The sequence below is a fragment of the Clinocottus analis genome, unplaced genomic scaffold (genome assembly GCF_023055335.1).
Source record: "Clinocottus analis isolate CAN_PGR_092001 unplaced genomic scaffold, fCliAna1.0.p SCAF_11, whole genome shotgun sequence".
NCBI lineage: Eukaryota > Metazoa > Chordata > Actinopteri > Perciformes > Cottidae > Clinocottus > Clinocottus analis.
In genome coordinates, this window is record NW_027175832.1 from 19801025 (window position 1) to 19815321 (window position 14297).

The 14297-nt window shown below is 44.5% G+C and overlaps 2 protein-coding genes across 3 annotated transcripts; one reads left to right on the forward strand and one right to left on the reverse strand.

The window, feature by feature from the left end:
- Window positions 1-615: 615 nt before the first annotated feature.
- Window positions 616-12335, forward strand: crema (cAMP responsive element modulator a). 2 transcript variants are annotated; one of them, XM_068566361.1, is made up of 8 exons: window positions 616-776; window positions 1957-2058; window positions 2175-2297; window positions 3026-3114; window positions 3588-3769; window positions 4225-4416; window positions 10222-10384; window positions 11077-12335. In XM_068566361.1, exons 2-8 carry the CDS (start codon window positions 1969-1971, stop codon window positions 11219-11221), a joined length of 984 nt encoding a protein of 327 aa, XP_068422462.1. In that variant the 5' UTR covers window positions 616-776; window positions 1957-1968; the 3' UTR covers window positions 11222-12335. The 2 variants fall into 2 exon arrangements, with proteins under 2 accessions (XP_068422462.1, XP_068422471.1); XM_068566370.1 differs by lacking the exons at window positions 616-776; window positions 1957-2058; window positions 2175-2297; ... (1 more) ...; window positions 3588-3769; window positions 4225-4416 and adding an exon at window positions 8510-8826.
- On the reverse strand, window positions 5627-7183 carry LOC137778949 (tripartite motif-containing protein 16-like protein). The gene has a single exon (XM_068566349.1). The coding sequence runs from the start codon at window positions 7181-7183 to the stop codon at window positions 5645-5647; it is 1539 nt and encodes a 512-aa protein (XP_068422450.1). The 3' UTR covers window positions 5627-5644.
- Window positions 12336-14297: the final 1962 nt, after the last annotated feature.

Consider the following 14297-nt stretch of genomic DNA (forward strand, 5'->3'; position numbering starts at 1 on the left):
TTTACATGAACTCATTTATAATATTATACATCATCCTGATATAGATATAGGCATTTTTTATTTATACTGCTGCTATAAAGAGTTAGACTTGTTCTCCATGAAGGTTTTAAAACACTTTGTTTCTGTGCTTAAAATAAAAACGTCATAACAGATTGAATGTTGGGTTGCCTGCATTTTTTCAAGGGCTGTTGCGTTTGTCAGCCATTAGATGGCGACATTACTCTGGTCTGAAAACACGTGACTCGTCATAAAAACGTTGAAAAATATAAAACGTTGATGTGAAATAACGTAGTTTCATGATTGCATATCATTTCACATTATTGATGACATTTTTAATGTATTTAAATTTACATTTGAGCAGTTACATGCAATATACATTACATTTAGAGACACGTATAGGTCTAAAACAGAGAAAATAACGCATGTATATGAATTACAATAATATATAAAATATTATATAAATACACACGTTTAAACTTAAACTTACCGATATATTTTGTCCGACGCGGCATTTAAAAGACTCAGAGAAATAATATTTCGTTTATTTCGTTTTATGCCGCGCGTTAAAGCAAACGCGGAAGTGAGGCGGAGGGGTGAACCCTCTCGCTCCACCTGCGCACTCTTCGACGCTGAACTGACCCCGCCGGTCGACATTTTCGACACAGCAGCATCGTCAGCGCTGACGCGAAACTACGTGAAACTACGTGAGCGGAGGCGCAAAGGCCGTCCAGCCCATGCTGTAATTAGTCACGAGTCACAGACGACGTAAAACTTCGGTAAGTCGCTTGCAAAGCTTGTCCGCGTTGTTCGCTCGGCGCGTGGAAAACACACGTCACGCGTTGCCCAACCGTTCATTAATTTAAAAAAAAGAACGCTTTACAAACAGGCCGCTGAATTAGCCGAACAACAAGGAGTCAAAAATAATATTTAAAAAAAAAAAAAAGTTGTCGGTCGGCTTCGGTTGCAGGAGTTCCTTTGCTTTTTCTTTTTTTCTTTTTCTTTTTTCGGTTTAAGTTGACAGAGCTGCGTCAAGTTAGACGGAGTCACGGGGAGCCGGAAGTTTGGTGCGGAAAGATGTCCCTTCAAAATAAAAGAATCGAAAACTATCAACGCTTCATTTTTTTTAAAACATATTTTGGAAAATTGCTTCTAAAGATTCGACATTTTGTATTCTAATTTCCGCTGCTAAACTAACTTCTACAAATGATTCCCATTAAAAACATATTCGGGAAGTTACAGGACAGCTTTATTTCACTTTGGCTGCAAAACAAAAAAGAAGGAAGTCACATTAGCCTTCAAAAGGTTCTTGGAATAATGAGTCTGTTTAAGAAGAAGTGGGAATTTGGGGTTTCACTGAGTAGTTTGAAATGAGTGTGCACATTGTTCTCGGCTCTGACGCTGCAGCGTTTCTTTTAAAACTTTGTGACATTTGGGGATTTCCAGGGTTTCCTAATCTGACATCTCGCTCTTTCAGCGGCAGATAGCACACAACATTAGCTTTAGAGCGTGCGGGAACTAATCGTTATCAAACAGGCGGCCCTGTAGATGAGACATATTTGGACTATTATCTAGGATGAGACGCCGGCTGCTGACGTCAAGCCTTCAGATTCAATGACATCTGTTGTTCATCATCTCTGGCTAAATGTGTTCCAGAGTCAGACTTTTATAAGTAAAACCTTTCAGTTTACAACTTTAAAACGTGTGTTCCACGAACACCATCGTAAATATTCAACGTGACACTGAAATATACTTCAATAGACACTCCAGCGGCTCAGGAAACAAAAGAAAATCCATTTAATGCTGGTCATTTGTGCAGGTTTTTACCATGCAGGACACACAAAAAAACATGTCTCCTTATCAAACGAGTCTCTGGCACCAAGTGAAACGCTACTGGTTCGACCTCTTGATCGCGGTTCCTCGGGCCGCAGTAACTGTCTGCTTCTCGTCCGTCTCTAGGTTTGCCGGACCATGGATGCCTCGGCCTCGCCTCGGCTGGACGGCGGTTTGAACGGCTCGGCGGCGACGGACGGAGAGGAGAGCCGGAGCGGAGACGGTCCGGTACGCTGAGCTCCACCTGGGCAAACCGTTTCTCTGCCAACGCTCGAACGTCCACGGGACGAGCGGAGCGGTTAAGACACGAGATGTTTAGTCCTTTTTCTTTCGCTGCCACACAGGCGGCGGCGGCTCCCGGTGTGACGGTCGTGCAGCTGGCCGACGGTCAGACGGTGCAGCTCCAAGGCGTCATCCAGGCGCCGCAGACCTCCGTCATCCAGGCGCCGCACGTCCAGACGGTGCAGGTGAGAGAACGGGTCGCTCTGGAAGATGTTGCACAACTTTCTGGCTCAAGGCAGTTTGAACTCAAAATATATAGATCAGGTTTTTATTAAAGCTGTTGGCGTCCGAATCAATTCTCAAAGTCGTATAAATCGAGTCCAAGTTGGATTTTTTTGAATTAGATCGATTGTTCTGCAATATAATGCCACGCAGACGCACTTCCTGAAGGAGAACAACAAGTGTTTGTGAATGGGAAAGTTAAATGTGATGGGATAAGCGCGTCGCAGCTGATTTTCTCCCAAAATGGAGTGTTGCAGCAGGTCACTTTGTCACTTTGTCCTTCTCATGAAAAGGTGTCTTTACACAGAAATAGACCAGGAGACAGAGAGCGGCACAGATGGCGACCACAAAAGGGTTTTTTTTTGTTCACAGCACGCTGTTCTTCACAGCAGTGAATATCCTGCATCGCCAGTTTATTCAGAATATGACGCGTGAAGTCATCTCAGCTGCTTTTATAACCCTTCTGCTCGTAGACTCGGACACGCCCCCCCGGGTTTAACTCAGGTGAGGTCAGGCGGCGTCTCCCTTTGTGTCGATGGCACACAGCAGGTAGTCGACATTCTCTGACGTCGCTCTTCTCTCTCGCAGCGTCCCAAAGGTCTGTCAGGGTAAGCCCCGCCCCCTCAGCGACGACGGTCACTCTCATTATGTATTTTTGTGCTTTTTTCTCTGCTCTGGTTCGGCGCTGCAGGCCGGCGGCGTGGCGCAGCCGGAGGACGACGAGTCAGTCACAGACACCCAGAAGAGGCGGGTGCTGCTCTCCAGGCGTCCGTCTTATCGGTGAGAAGACGACAACGTTAAACAAGTGAAACGCACTCGAGATATGAGACATGAGACATGAGATGTGAGAACAGGAGACTGAATGTATTAAATAAAGTAAATAAACAATATTGAAAGATTCAGCTCTGAAGATTTTAAAGATTATTCCCCTTTTTGTAAATGCAGAAGAAATGCATTTGTATATTTAAAATATATATATATTATCTACGATATATAATCTACGATATATATATATATATATATATAAATGAAAAACATTGTAGGGATGCTATAAGTATAGACGACATTATACGTCAGCAAAGTAAATAGTAAATGTATAATATGTGTTTAATATATTTTTTAATTTTCTTCTGAATCTACTTTTTCTGTTCGTTTTCTTTTCTTATCACTAAAAAACAATATTTTTTAAAACATTGTAAGGATGCAATAATATACTTAAAAAACTCTTTTAATGTTAAACTGTCTGTCTGCAGAAAAATACTGAATGAGCTTTCGTCGGATTCTCCGGCGGTTCCTAAAATCGATGAAGAGAAGACCGAGGAGGACGATGAGGACGACGATGATGATGAGGAAGAGGAAGAAGAGGAGGTCTCCAGCGCTGCTGCCGCGACAACAGTGCCGACCTCCATCTACCAGACCAGCTCAGGACAATACAGTCAGTACATGTGTGAACTTGAACCTGTTGTTGTTGTTGTTGTTGACTTCTATACAACCACAGGAGTCACCCTTGGTGGCCAGTAGAGAGAATTTAGGTTTAACACATGAAGCATAGACTTCTATACAACCAGAGGAGTCGCCCCCTGGTGGTCAGGAGAGAGAATGCAGCTTTAACACATGAAGCGTAGACCTCCATACAACCAGAGGAGTCGCCCCCTGGTGGTCAGAAGAGAATGCAGCTTTAACACATGACGCATAGACTTCTATACAACCAGAGGAGTCGCCCTCTGGTGGTCAGAAGAGAATGCAGCTTTAACACATGACGCATAGACTTCTATACAACCAGAGGAGTCGCCCCCTGGTGGTCAGGAGAGAGAATGCAGCTTTAACACATGAAGCATAGACTTCTATACAACCAGTCACCCCCCTGAACTCTGACCCCCACACACACAGTTGCGATCACTCCCGGGGGAGCCGTGCAGCTGACCGGCCCAGGGGGCGAAGCCTTTACTGGGGCGCAGAGCGTCGTGTCGGTGGCCGGCTCTCACGGCCCGCAGAACGGCGCCACGGTCCTGCAGTGCGCCGCTCAGCCCGGAGACGCCCCTCAGCAGTTCTACCTGCAGGGAGGACAGGTGCTCGTCCAAGGTAAGAAAGGGGGGGTGTTGCAAAGGGTGTAGAAAAATGTGGACTCACAGGGTGATTTAAAAGGTCCTCTTAGCATGAGGAATAACATCTCAAGAGTCACGCAGCCCAAATTGAAGCCGAGATGAGAATCTATGTGACTCAAAACATTGATAATCCTCAATAGAAATCACGGGATTAAGACCCAGAATGAAATTGAGGGATTGCGTGAAAGAAAATGTACAAGACACACACACACACACACACACACACAACCACGGCCGTTAACATTAAGGGGGCCAGTAGAACTATATAACAGTTAATATGACAAAGTATACGTTTGTACGAGCGCCAATCTTTTTGTAAGAACCGGTATTATCTTCATTTAACAGGAAACTCTTCAATGACACTCCTTTTTTTTATTTCTCAAACCTGTTTTTATTACAATATTCAGTGAATCCGTGAGATTTAATTGTTACCATTTGGGTCATACGGGTACCACAGGTACACGTACACACACACAAACACACAAAAGGTTGCAGTGATTACATCCCGGTGACTCACTCATGGACTCATTTGTCGCCATCAGCAGCAGCAGAGTGGAGGCGGGCGACGGTCTAATAGCAGACTAATTGATTGTGATTACGGGGGAACCATCTCAAAGAGAATAAGGATAGTGTAGAGACCAAAACCAAGGACTTCATTTCCATTATGACGTCTGTGAGAAGAATTAACCTTTCAATCGGAGCCGATTTTGTGACATAGAGCTTCTGTCTCACTTTAACCCATAAAACTACACACACTGTATATGGTTAGAGCTCCCTGAATAACACAATAATAGCACACAAAAAAAGACCAGAATTAAAGTAGATTGCAATATAAAAAATACAGATGTGAAACAATAAGCATACAGTATCTTACTTTACATTCATTCTTTAAAGTTTCATCCAATTAAAACCAATGTCACAAATGCGAAAAGAAAAACATAACGGCACAAATATCCTTCTACGCACATTACCACACTACTGGATGAAGGTTTTCGGACTTCTGAGATTGTTTTATTGGGTCATGTGACATTTCCCCTTGTAGTTTAGAGTTGGTACACACTCTTGGTCAGACGCTTGAGCCAATCTTTGAAGATCCTGGGCAAGTCACTAGATCTTGGGCGAGCTCCCAGGTGGGTAGTTCCTCTCAGGGATGTCCCCTGGATCTGTCAAGTGAAGGTCGTCAGTAGTTCTGAAGGGTTGTGCCCTCAGCACAACTCAACTGCGTCTCCTTTAGTGTTTGGAAGCCAGAATCCGGCATAAAGAGGCTGCGTGAATGTGGTCTGGACTCTGTGGAGGAGAGTCGTGGTTTCAGAGATGCTGTAGAAGGACAGAACACCTGCGCTGTGATCCAGGTACACTCCGATCCTGGAGGACGGAGGACCGGAGACGGGGGTGTTGACGTTGGCGTGTTTGAATTGATAGCCGTTTTTGTAAGAGGCCAATCCCCAAGACTTGGCGTTCTTTCCGAACGCGCACACGTCAAAGGCCCCCGACCGGCCGATGTCCTTGTAGGCGACCGCGATGAAGACCTCCACGCCGCTCCTCTTCACCTCCCAGTAGCATCGCCCCGTCAGGCCCTCGCCGCTCAGGACCTGCCACCTTTCCAGAAATCTGTCCGGGTGCCAGCAGTAGAGTTGGGTCTCCTTCGCCAGCGTGGCCTTCCTGTTCCCCTCGGACAACAGCACACGCGTGTGCGCCGTGTCCGGGTCCAGCGTGATCCGACGGGAGTACCGCAGGAGTTCGGCTCTCGTCGCGGGCTCCGGCGCCGTCGACCCGCTCACCGTCCGCGAGATCTTCGCCCATTCCTCTTGCAGGACCTTTTGAAGTTTGTCTCTCGCCTCGGACACGGCCGACGTCACGTCTTCCAAGAACCGAGGAGGACGGGTGTAGGAGCTCGGCGAGTCCGTGGATCCGGCGAGGGAAGACTTCCTGCGGAGAGAATCCGTCTCGTCCACGGCGTTCGAGAGCTGCTCCAGCTCGGCGTCTTTCCTTCTCAGATCGGCGATCTCCTCCTCCAGCTTGTCCCGGAGCGCCGCGACCCGGCTCACTTCCGCCCTTTGCCGAGATCGGATCCGCGCCGTCACCTCGCGGCTCCGCCTCTCGATCGCGCTGATCAGCCCGGCGAAGATCTCTTCGCTGGCGTCCGCCGCTTTATCCGCCGAGCGATCCAGAGCCTCCGCCTCCAGCCGGAGGACCCTCACGTCCGTCTCTCTGCTCTGGATTCGCCGCCGGATAGCTCGTCGACTCGCCTCCAGCGCCGGCCGCCTCTCGGCTCTCTCATCACGGGCGCATCCCTGACAACCACGGCTGGAAACGCTCTCCAGCTTGTCCGTGAGGCTGACGAGCGAGTGCCTTTCAAGTGTAGGGGATTCATGGTGAGGCTGGAGATGTTTCTCACAGCAAGAAGCCAGACAGGACTCGAGGGCTTTCCCCTTCCTCCCAGCGCAGACGTCGCAGGCCACATCTCGCAATCCAGCGTAGGAGCGATCGTCTCGGAGTTCGGTCTCCTCCAGCGGCTCCAGTAAATCCGCCAACGTGGTGTTTCTCAGTTGGACGGGCCTCGACGGGAAGGTCCGTGCGCACCGAGGGCAGCTGTGGAGTTTCACTTCCTCGTCCCAGACGTGTCGGACGCAGCTCATGCAGTAGCTGTGTCCGCACGGAATAACGACCGGGTCCTTCAGTAGATCCAGACAGATCAGGCAGTCAAGCATTTCTGGTTCCAAATCCGATCCTCGCGCTGCCATTTCTACGTCAAAGTGAGAGGCAGATCCCTCGGTTTCTTTTCTCTCATATTTATGTTTGCCGATCAGCTGCGTATGGGCTTGTCCGATCTTGCAATTTGCTTTTGTTGTTGTGCACGCCCGTGCTTTTTACTGGCAGGAAGTGGGCGGGAACAAATGAACGTCTACCTGAGAAACTAGGCGGACGAGCTGGTGACGCAATTATTTTTTACAGTGAAATCTATTTGAGGAAAAATTAGCCGTGTGTGTGCTCAGCAGTTTTTGTTTTTCAGCTTTCCCCGTTAGGCGGGGCGCTTTCGAGTGAGATTGCGGTTACAGCGGTGTGTTTACCACTTTGATGACTCATTTGAGATGCAGCCTGTCTGAAGTTGTTCTCGTCATAATTCAGAAGGAATTGGTGTAAAAGGGCAAAGAACTTGATGATGGAAGTATATCAAGTTCACCATGTCTCATAAGTTGTCGCCTCTTTACACAGATTAGGTTTTAAATCTACCTTCAAAAATACCACTTTTTAAGAAAGCAATAGGAACAACATAGAAAAGCCATACGTCCTCCTAATGTCCGAGGTTTCTAGTTTCAAAGTTTCAATCATTTTATACTCTGAATCCAACTTTCACTGAATTGATCTTTCAGAAAATGGTTTAATTAACCGAAACCCTACAATAGTTTCAGTCATACTGAAGGTCTGCTACTCAAAGACCGGCATGTAGGAATATTCAAACAGAACAGACGAATACCACACATTTATACTTGTGGGCGTAAAGTATCGGCAAGTCAGCCAAGGGGAAACTGGAACCACTTTCATCCTCGTATCTCTCGGGATGAGAGGTTTCATGTTTGAAACTGGAGGCACCTACGACCTCTGGAAAGACCGAGAGGTCCGGGGGGAAGCAACCAAATCCACAGCATTTCACAATCTGTTAGCTTTTTCCTCTTGAATCCTCGTTTTCCTGCAAAAAGAAACAGAAAATTCGGACGACCAAAGTGCTTTCACTGCAAATGCAACCGTTTCGCGGGGCGACGCTAAATATCTTGCTAAATATCGTCGCGATCGCTCCGAAACTAAATAACGCGGTCGCTCGGTTGTCCTCGTCCTCCCCCGGTGTCGCTCTCTATCTTTTTTTTTTTTTTTTACCACACAAACAAATACAGTTTTGCACGGCCGCCGCTCGGGACACAATATTCTCTTGTTTGTTGAGCGTCTCTCTAGTTGCGTCACCGGTGCTAAAAATACAACTCCTCCACTACCAGCCCCTCCTTTCCCTCCCTCCCTGCCTGCCTGCCCAGCTCACATTGTGTGTCTCTGCTTCACCGTCTTATCCGCACGGCGGGGGAGGGAGGGAGGACGGAGGGAGGAACTCTAATCCGGTGGTGTTTTACTGACTTCAGCGGGCAGGAGTGATGTCATTGTGATGTCAATGCCTGCAATTGTAATCGCGCCGCGAAGTTGACGGGGTGACCACACTCCGACGCGGAGAGCAGCCGAGAGGGGGGAGAGAAAAAAGAGAGGGAGGAGATAGAGAAGGAGAAGCTCCGGAGAAGCCAGACGGGGAAGAAGAGTTGTGTCTCTGAGGTGTTTCGGCTGGCGGACTGTCGGACTATCGGGACGCGAGAGATGGCTGTGACCGGCGACGAGACGGAGTCAGGTTAGAGTGTTGATCCCTCTGTGTGGTTTTGTTGTCGTGCAAAAGTCACTTTTCTCTGACTCTTGAGACACTTGTGCACGTCTCGCACGGAGATAAGGACGAGCTGCTCGGGTTACAAACACCTGCGAGGACGCAGAGGAGGATCCACAGCAGAGCGGCGCTTGAGCGACTGAGAGAGCGAGACGCTCTGGGAAATATTTACGAAATACGAATCACTTTTACTTGGAGCATGGGGGGGTTGTGTTGGGGGGGATTGTCGAGGACGCATGCCGCATACTGGACAGCTGTCGTTTACTTCACCAGAGGAAAAGCTCACGCAACAAACAACAACAACAACAACAGCAGAAAAGCGCTTTCAGTTAGTTCAATGTGCCCAACTATGTTCCTGTTAGTCTGTATTCTGCTGTTACTCACACACACACAGTCTGCTGTCAGGCAGAAAGGCAGGGGGGAGTGTGTGTGTGTGTGGGTCTGTGTGTGTGAGTGAGTGAGTGTGTGTGTGGGTGTGTGGGAGGAAGGGGGGGGTAAGATAGTTGTCGGTTTGACGTCACTCCGGTTTCCTGGAACAGAGGCCAGGCAGGGAGGGAGGGGGGAATGCAAATCGGGCGAGTGAGACGCACACACTGACGTCAGCACAGAGCGAGTCACTGTGTTATCACAATGACAGCGTGTGTGTCTGTGTGTGTGTCAGTGTGTGTGTGTGTGAGGGGGAGTAGATAGAAACTTCTCAGGAACAAAGTGCAGAAGACAAACTGAAGTGCGGGCCGTTAACAGCCGAGTCATTTGTGGATGATTCAACCGGTGAACTGAATCCAGGAAGCTGCTGCTTGTTGTATTTTCGTGATGAAATACAAGCTGCTGCTCAACAGGAGCTCTTTAACACACATTTAAACCTATATAGGCAGGTCTGGGGGAAGTTTTTGAGCACACAAAACATGAATTTGTTCTTTTTGTGTTGACAATATTAACCAATAGATGATCATTTTGATCGATACTGAATTAATTTGACCAAATTTTTAAGGTTTCTTACTAGAATATGTCCATGTATCACCATGTAAAACCCAAACAAATGTCATTAAAACCCATTAAATAATAACAGAACCATTAACACACTATTTATAATCTTTTATTATCATTATGGTGGAATGAACACAACACTTTGAACACAGGAAATACAATTTTAACCTTTTTTAAAAGAGGACTGGAGGGCTTTTTAAAAAAATTTTAGCCAGCATCTAGTGGCCATTAGAGGAACTGCAGCGTGAGTCATTTTACAGAAATAATACAGTAGGAGTCACTGGTCACAACGTAATAACCACAGATGTGACTCCTCACTCCCAAAACCTCAAAACGTGGTTTCCTAAAGCTTCTCTCCATCATCTCTCCTCCGTGCAGCTGCAACAGGAGACATTCCCGCCTACCAGCTGCGTTCGCCCAACTCGGGCCTGGCTCACAGCATCGTGATGGCGGCGTCGCCGGGCTCCATGCAGAACCCGCCGCCGCACCACTCCGGGGTGGAAGTCACCCGCAAGAGGGAGGTCCGGCTGATGAAAAACAGGTATTCATCGTTTCATTAGCATTCAGGGCGCTAACGGCTTTTAGCTGGGTTCATACGGTCATGGAAAACCTGGAAAAGTCATGGAATTTTAAAAGTAAAATGCCAAAAGTATAGTAATAGTCATGTAAATGTGTTATATTCATGTGTTCATGACGTTCATTTAGTTTAAATAATGAATCTGCTTTTAAAAGAAAGAGGCTCAAAATATCAGCAGCATACATACAGGCATCTATATAAATGTTTATTCTTTTAATCAAACTATTGTCTCTCATTCATTTGAGTCATTTAAGGTTTACTGTATGCTTTGAATCCTCATTGTTAGTTTAAATACTACATTTTATCACTTTTTACTGTTCACACCCACATTTAACACAATGTTTGATCATGAACATTTGGGTTAAAGTCATGAAATTTGGTAAAAAAATCATGAAAATTTTGTTTAAAGTCTTGGAAATTTGGGAAAAAGTCATGAAATTTGCTGAAAAGTCATGTAAATCCATTGGTCAACATGCGTATGAACCCTGAGTCTAAGAGTAGAGAGCGTATCGCTCCACATGGTGTCTCATTTTGGGATGAAAGCTGAAAGACACTCAAGTTAACGCTTCCAACCAGGTTTTAAACTCTTCCAACTCTCTCTCTCTCTCTCTCTCTCTCTCTCTCTCTCTCTCTCTCTCTCTCTCTCTCCTCTTTAGGGAGGCGGCTCGCGAGTGCCGCAGGAAAAAGAAAGAGTACGTGAAATGTCTGGAGAACCGCGTGGCCGTGCTGGAGAACCAGAACAAGACGCTGATCGAGGAGCTGAAGGCGCTGAAGGACATTTACTGCCACAAGGCCGAGTAGCATCCAGCCGCTACGGATAAAACCAACAAAAAGAAGAAAAACCACACAAAAAAAGAACTCTTGAACAAAAACTCTGGTTGTCTCTGCTCACTCAGGCCTCCGAGAAGAAGAAGAAGAAGAAGAAGAAAAAAGCAAAAGTCTGAGCTTCTTTTTCTGCCAGTTTTCTCCCTCGTTTCTTTTCTCGCGCTCGCCGTGCGCTGCAGCTTTTCGTGCGAGTTCCAGCTGACGAAGAGGAAGAGGAAGAGGAAGTCCAGGTGCTTCCTGAAGAGGGCGGAAGCTTCCTCCTGAGGTCAAGACAAGGTGCGCGCACACACACACACACACCGACGCGGTGTAGCGCTTCTCCGTGGTGTTGCCGTGTCGTGCGTCTCATTGACTTGTTTTCAGTTTGTCTTCGTTTGGTCAAAAAAAGATAAAATGAAACGATAAAATTAAAGTTTTTTCCCCCTGAAATATTTCAAGATGAGCTGCAACAACACAAAGTTTCACGCCAAAGCGTCGTTTATCTTTCTCTGCTGTCACTGCAGTGAGTCGATTGTGATATTTTAAAATAAATGAAACGTTCAAAGCACAGAAAGAACCAAAGCATCTGAATTTATATTCACATTAATTTGAGGAATTTCACTCCACAACTTTGTATAGATGTTCTACAAAGAAGTCTTTTTAAACGATGACTCACGCTCTTCTGTCACGCAAACATCTTTTTGTTGTTCTTGTTGCCCAACAATAGATATCCACTGTGGTATGAAACTGTATTGATTATGGCTGGATATTAAAAATGCTCTGTTTTAAAGGGTGATGCCAATTTCTTCTCTTTTTTTTTTTTTAATGTAAAGACGTTTTATTTTAACGATAAAATCAATCATGTTGTGTGCTTTTTTTTCCTTCTGTAGTTGCTGAGTTTGTTCCATTGTATATATTTTATTAAAAAGAGGGAGAGAGAGCATCTCTTAACACGGCAGACTCTTAAGGCTTAAGTTGGATTTACCTGCATGTAGTTATTTTATTTCTCTTAGTTCATCTTCCTCCGGTGTTCTCTTCTTTGTGTACTTCCTTGTTTGAATTGTGAAACAAAAAAAACTATTTTTGTTTATCTAATAAAACATTAAAAATGGGACCTGGGTTGTGACTTCTTTTTTTTTAAACTAAAAAAAAAAGAATTAAGTTGAAAATGTTAAAATCTGCGACTGAAAAATTCTACAAAAAAAACTATTTTTATTCCCCACCAAAAAAAAAAAAACTGAATCAAAATTATATTTTTTATATATATATATATATATATATATTTATTTATATATATTTATTTATATATATATATATATATTTATTTATAGATATATATATATATATATTTATATTTATTTATAGATATATATATATATTTATTTATAGATATATATATTTATAGATATATATAGATATATATATATATATAGATATATATATATATATATATATATATATATATATATATATATATATATATATATATATATATATAAAATTTAAAAATCACATAAACTTGAATATATTGTTGAATTTGTCAAAGTTCAAGAAAAACTTTTAAAAAAATAAAAAATAAATTCTTGAATGATCAAAACTTTTGTCCTACGTTTCGCTCCATAGCTCCAAAGCTGCATTAAAATACATGAAATTATATTTGTATATACTTTTATTAAGTAGAATACTGATGAAAAATGCAGCAGGGGCTGATGTTTAGAAGCAGGAGCTGATGTTTAGAAGCAGGAGCTGATGTTTAGAAGCAGGGGCTGATGTTTAGAAGCAGGAGCTGATGTTTAGAAGCAGGGGCTGATGTTTAGAAGCAGGAGCTGATGTTTAGAAGCAGGATCTGTAACTGTAGCGTCTTTTAAAGGAATGTGCAGCTTTGCAAAAGAGACGGACAGGAATATGAAACGAGCCCAGAGAGACGCATCCCTCCTCTCACAGGCTCTGCACTCTGCTGTCATGATTCACAGAGGAGATTTATTGATTTGTTTATGTGGTTTTATAAACACATAAACACTTTAATGATGATGCTGAAGGTCAGAATGATTCAGGAGAACTCTGCAGTGGAAATGACGCCGACTGGAAATATAAACGAGGCGAGACCTGAATGTTAACGCAACAAACACAAACACAAAAACAGATCAGAGCTCAGGACGACTCAGGTGACTCACCAGGTGGTACGAGGTGCTAGGTGCTAGGGAGCTAGGGAGCTAGGTGTGAGCATGAGGTGTAAAGTCAGAGATGGAGGACGAGTGGAAGGGGCTACTTTGTATCTTTGTAGCCGCTCTAAAGGTTAAAGGTCACACATGTTGTGTAACGTTCAGGTACAAAAGAGACACACAACTCTTCACTCCTGTCGTCCCGCTTCAGTCACTGAATGTCTTCGTTTCACTCAAAATAAAAAGAAACAAGGGAACGTCTTCAGGTTTCAGGACTTTATTTAAAAGAACGTTAAAGATAGTTTCCATAGCAACCTCTGACGACGCAACGCCGACCTCGAAAAGATTTGATGTGGATAAAAAAAAAGATCTATATTATATCCATAATTTATAACATTTATATAAATATATATGTTTCTTTTCAGCCTCATATTCACACGTTTCTCTTGCACATTCATATATGCAAACTTCTGTCTTTATCTTGAGGCAGAAACACACACACACACACACACACACACACACACACACACACACACACACACACTCACAAACACAATCTATCTCTCACACACACATACACACTCTTTATCTTTCTCTCTCTCCCTTACACACAAACACACACAAACATACAAACACAATATAACAATCTATCTCTCTCTCTCTCTCTCACACACACACACACACACACACACACACACACACACACACACACACAGCTGAAAGCCTTGTTCAGAAACCTTGAGCTGCTCTGTGAACAGAAACATTTCTTCTTCTCTCGTTCTTGAAGCGTTTCCACTGAACTCTCCTTGTGTTTGTCTTCTTTGTGACGCTCCACCGAGTGTTTCATGTGCTTCATGTGTTTCATTTACTTCTAACAAATATTACAACAACACTCCCAACGCATGACAAGT

Coding starts and splice junctions, on each gene's coding strand:
- LOC137778949 (XM_068566349.1), bottom strand. CDS start 7,183: ATGGCAGCGCGAGGATCGGATTTGGAACCAGAAATGCTTGACTGCCTG.
- crema (XM_068566361.1), top strand. CDS start 1,969: ATGGATGCCTCGGCCTCGCCTCGGCTGGACGGCGGTTTGAACGGCTCG. Junction 3,115..3,587: donor TCCAGGCGTCCGTCTTATCG/GTGAGAAGACGA, acceptor GTCTGTCTGCAG/AAAAATACTGAATGAGCTTT. Junction 3,770..4,224: donor GACCAGCTCAGGACAATACA/GTCAGTACATGT, acceptor CCACACACACAG/TTGCGATCACTCCCGGGGGA.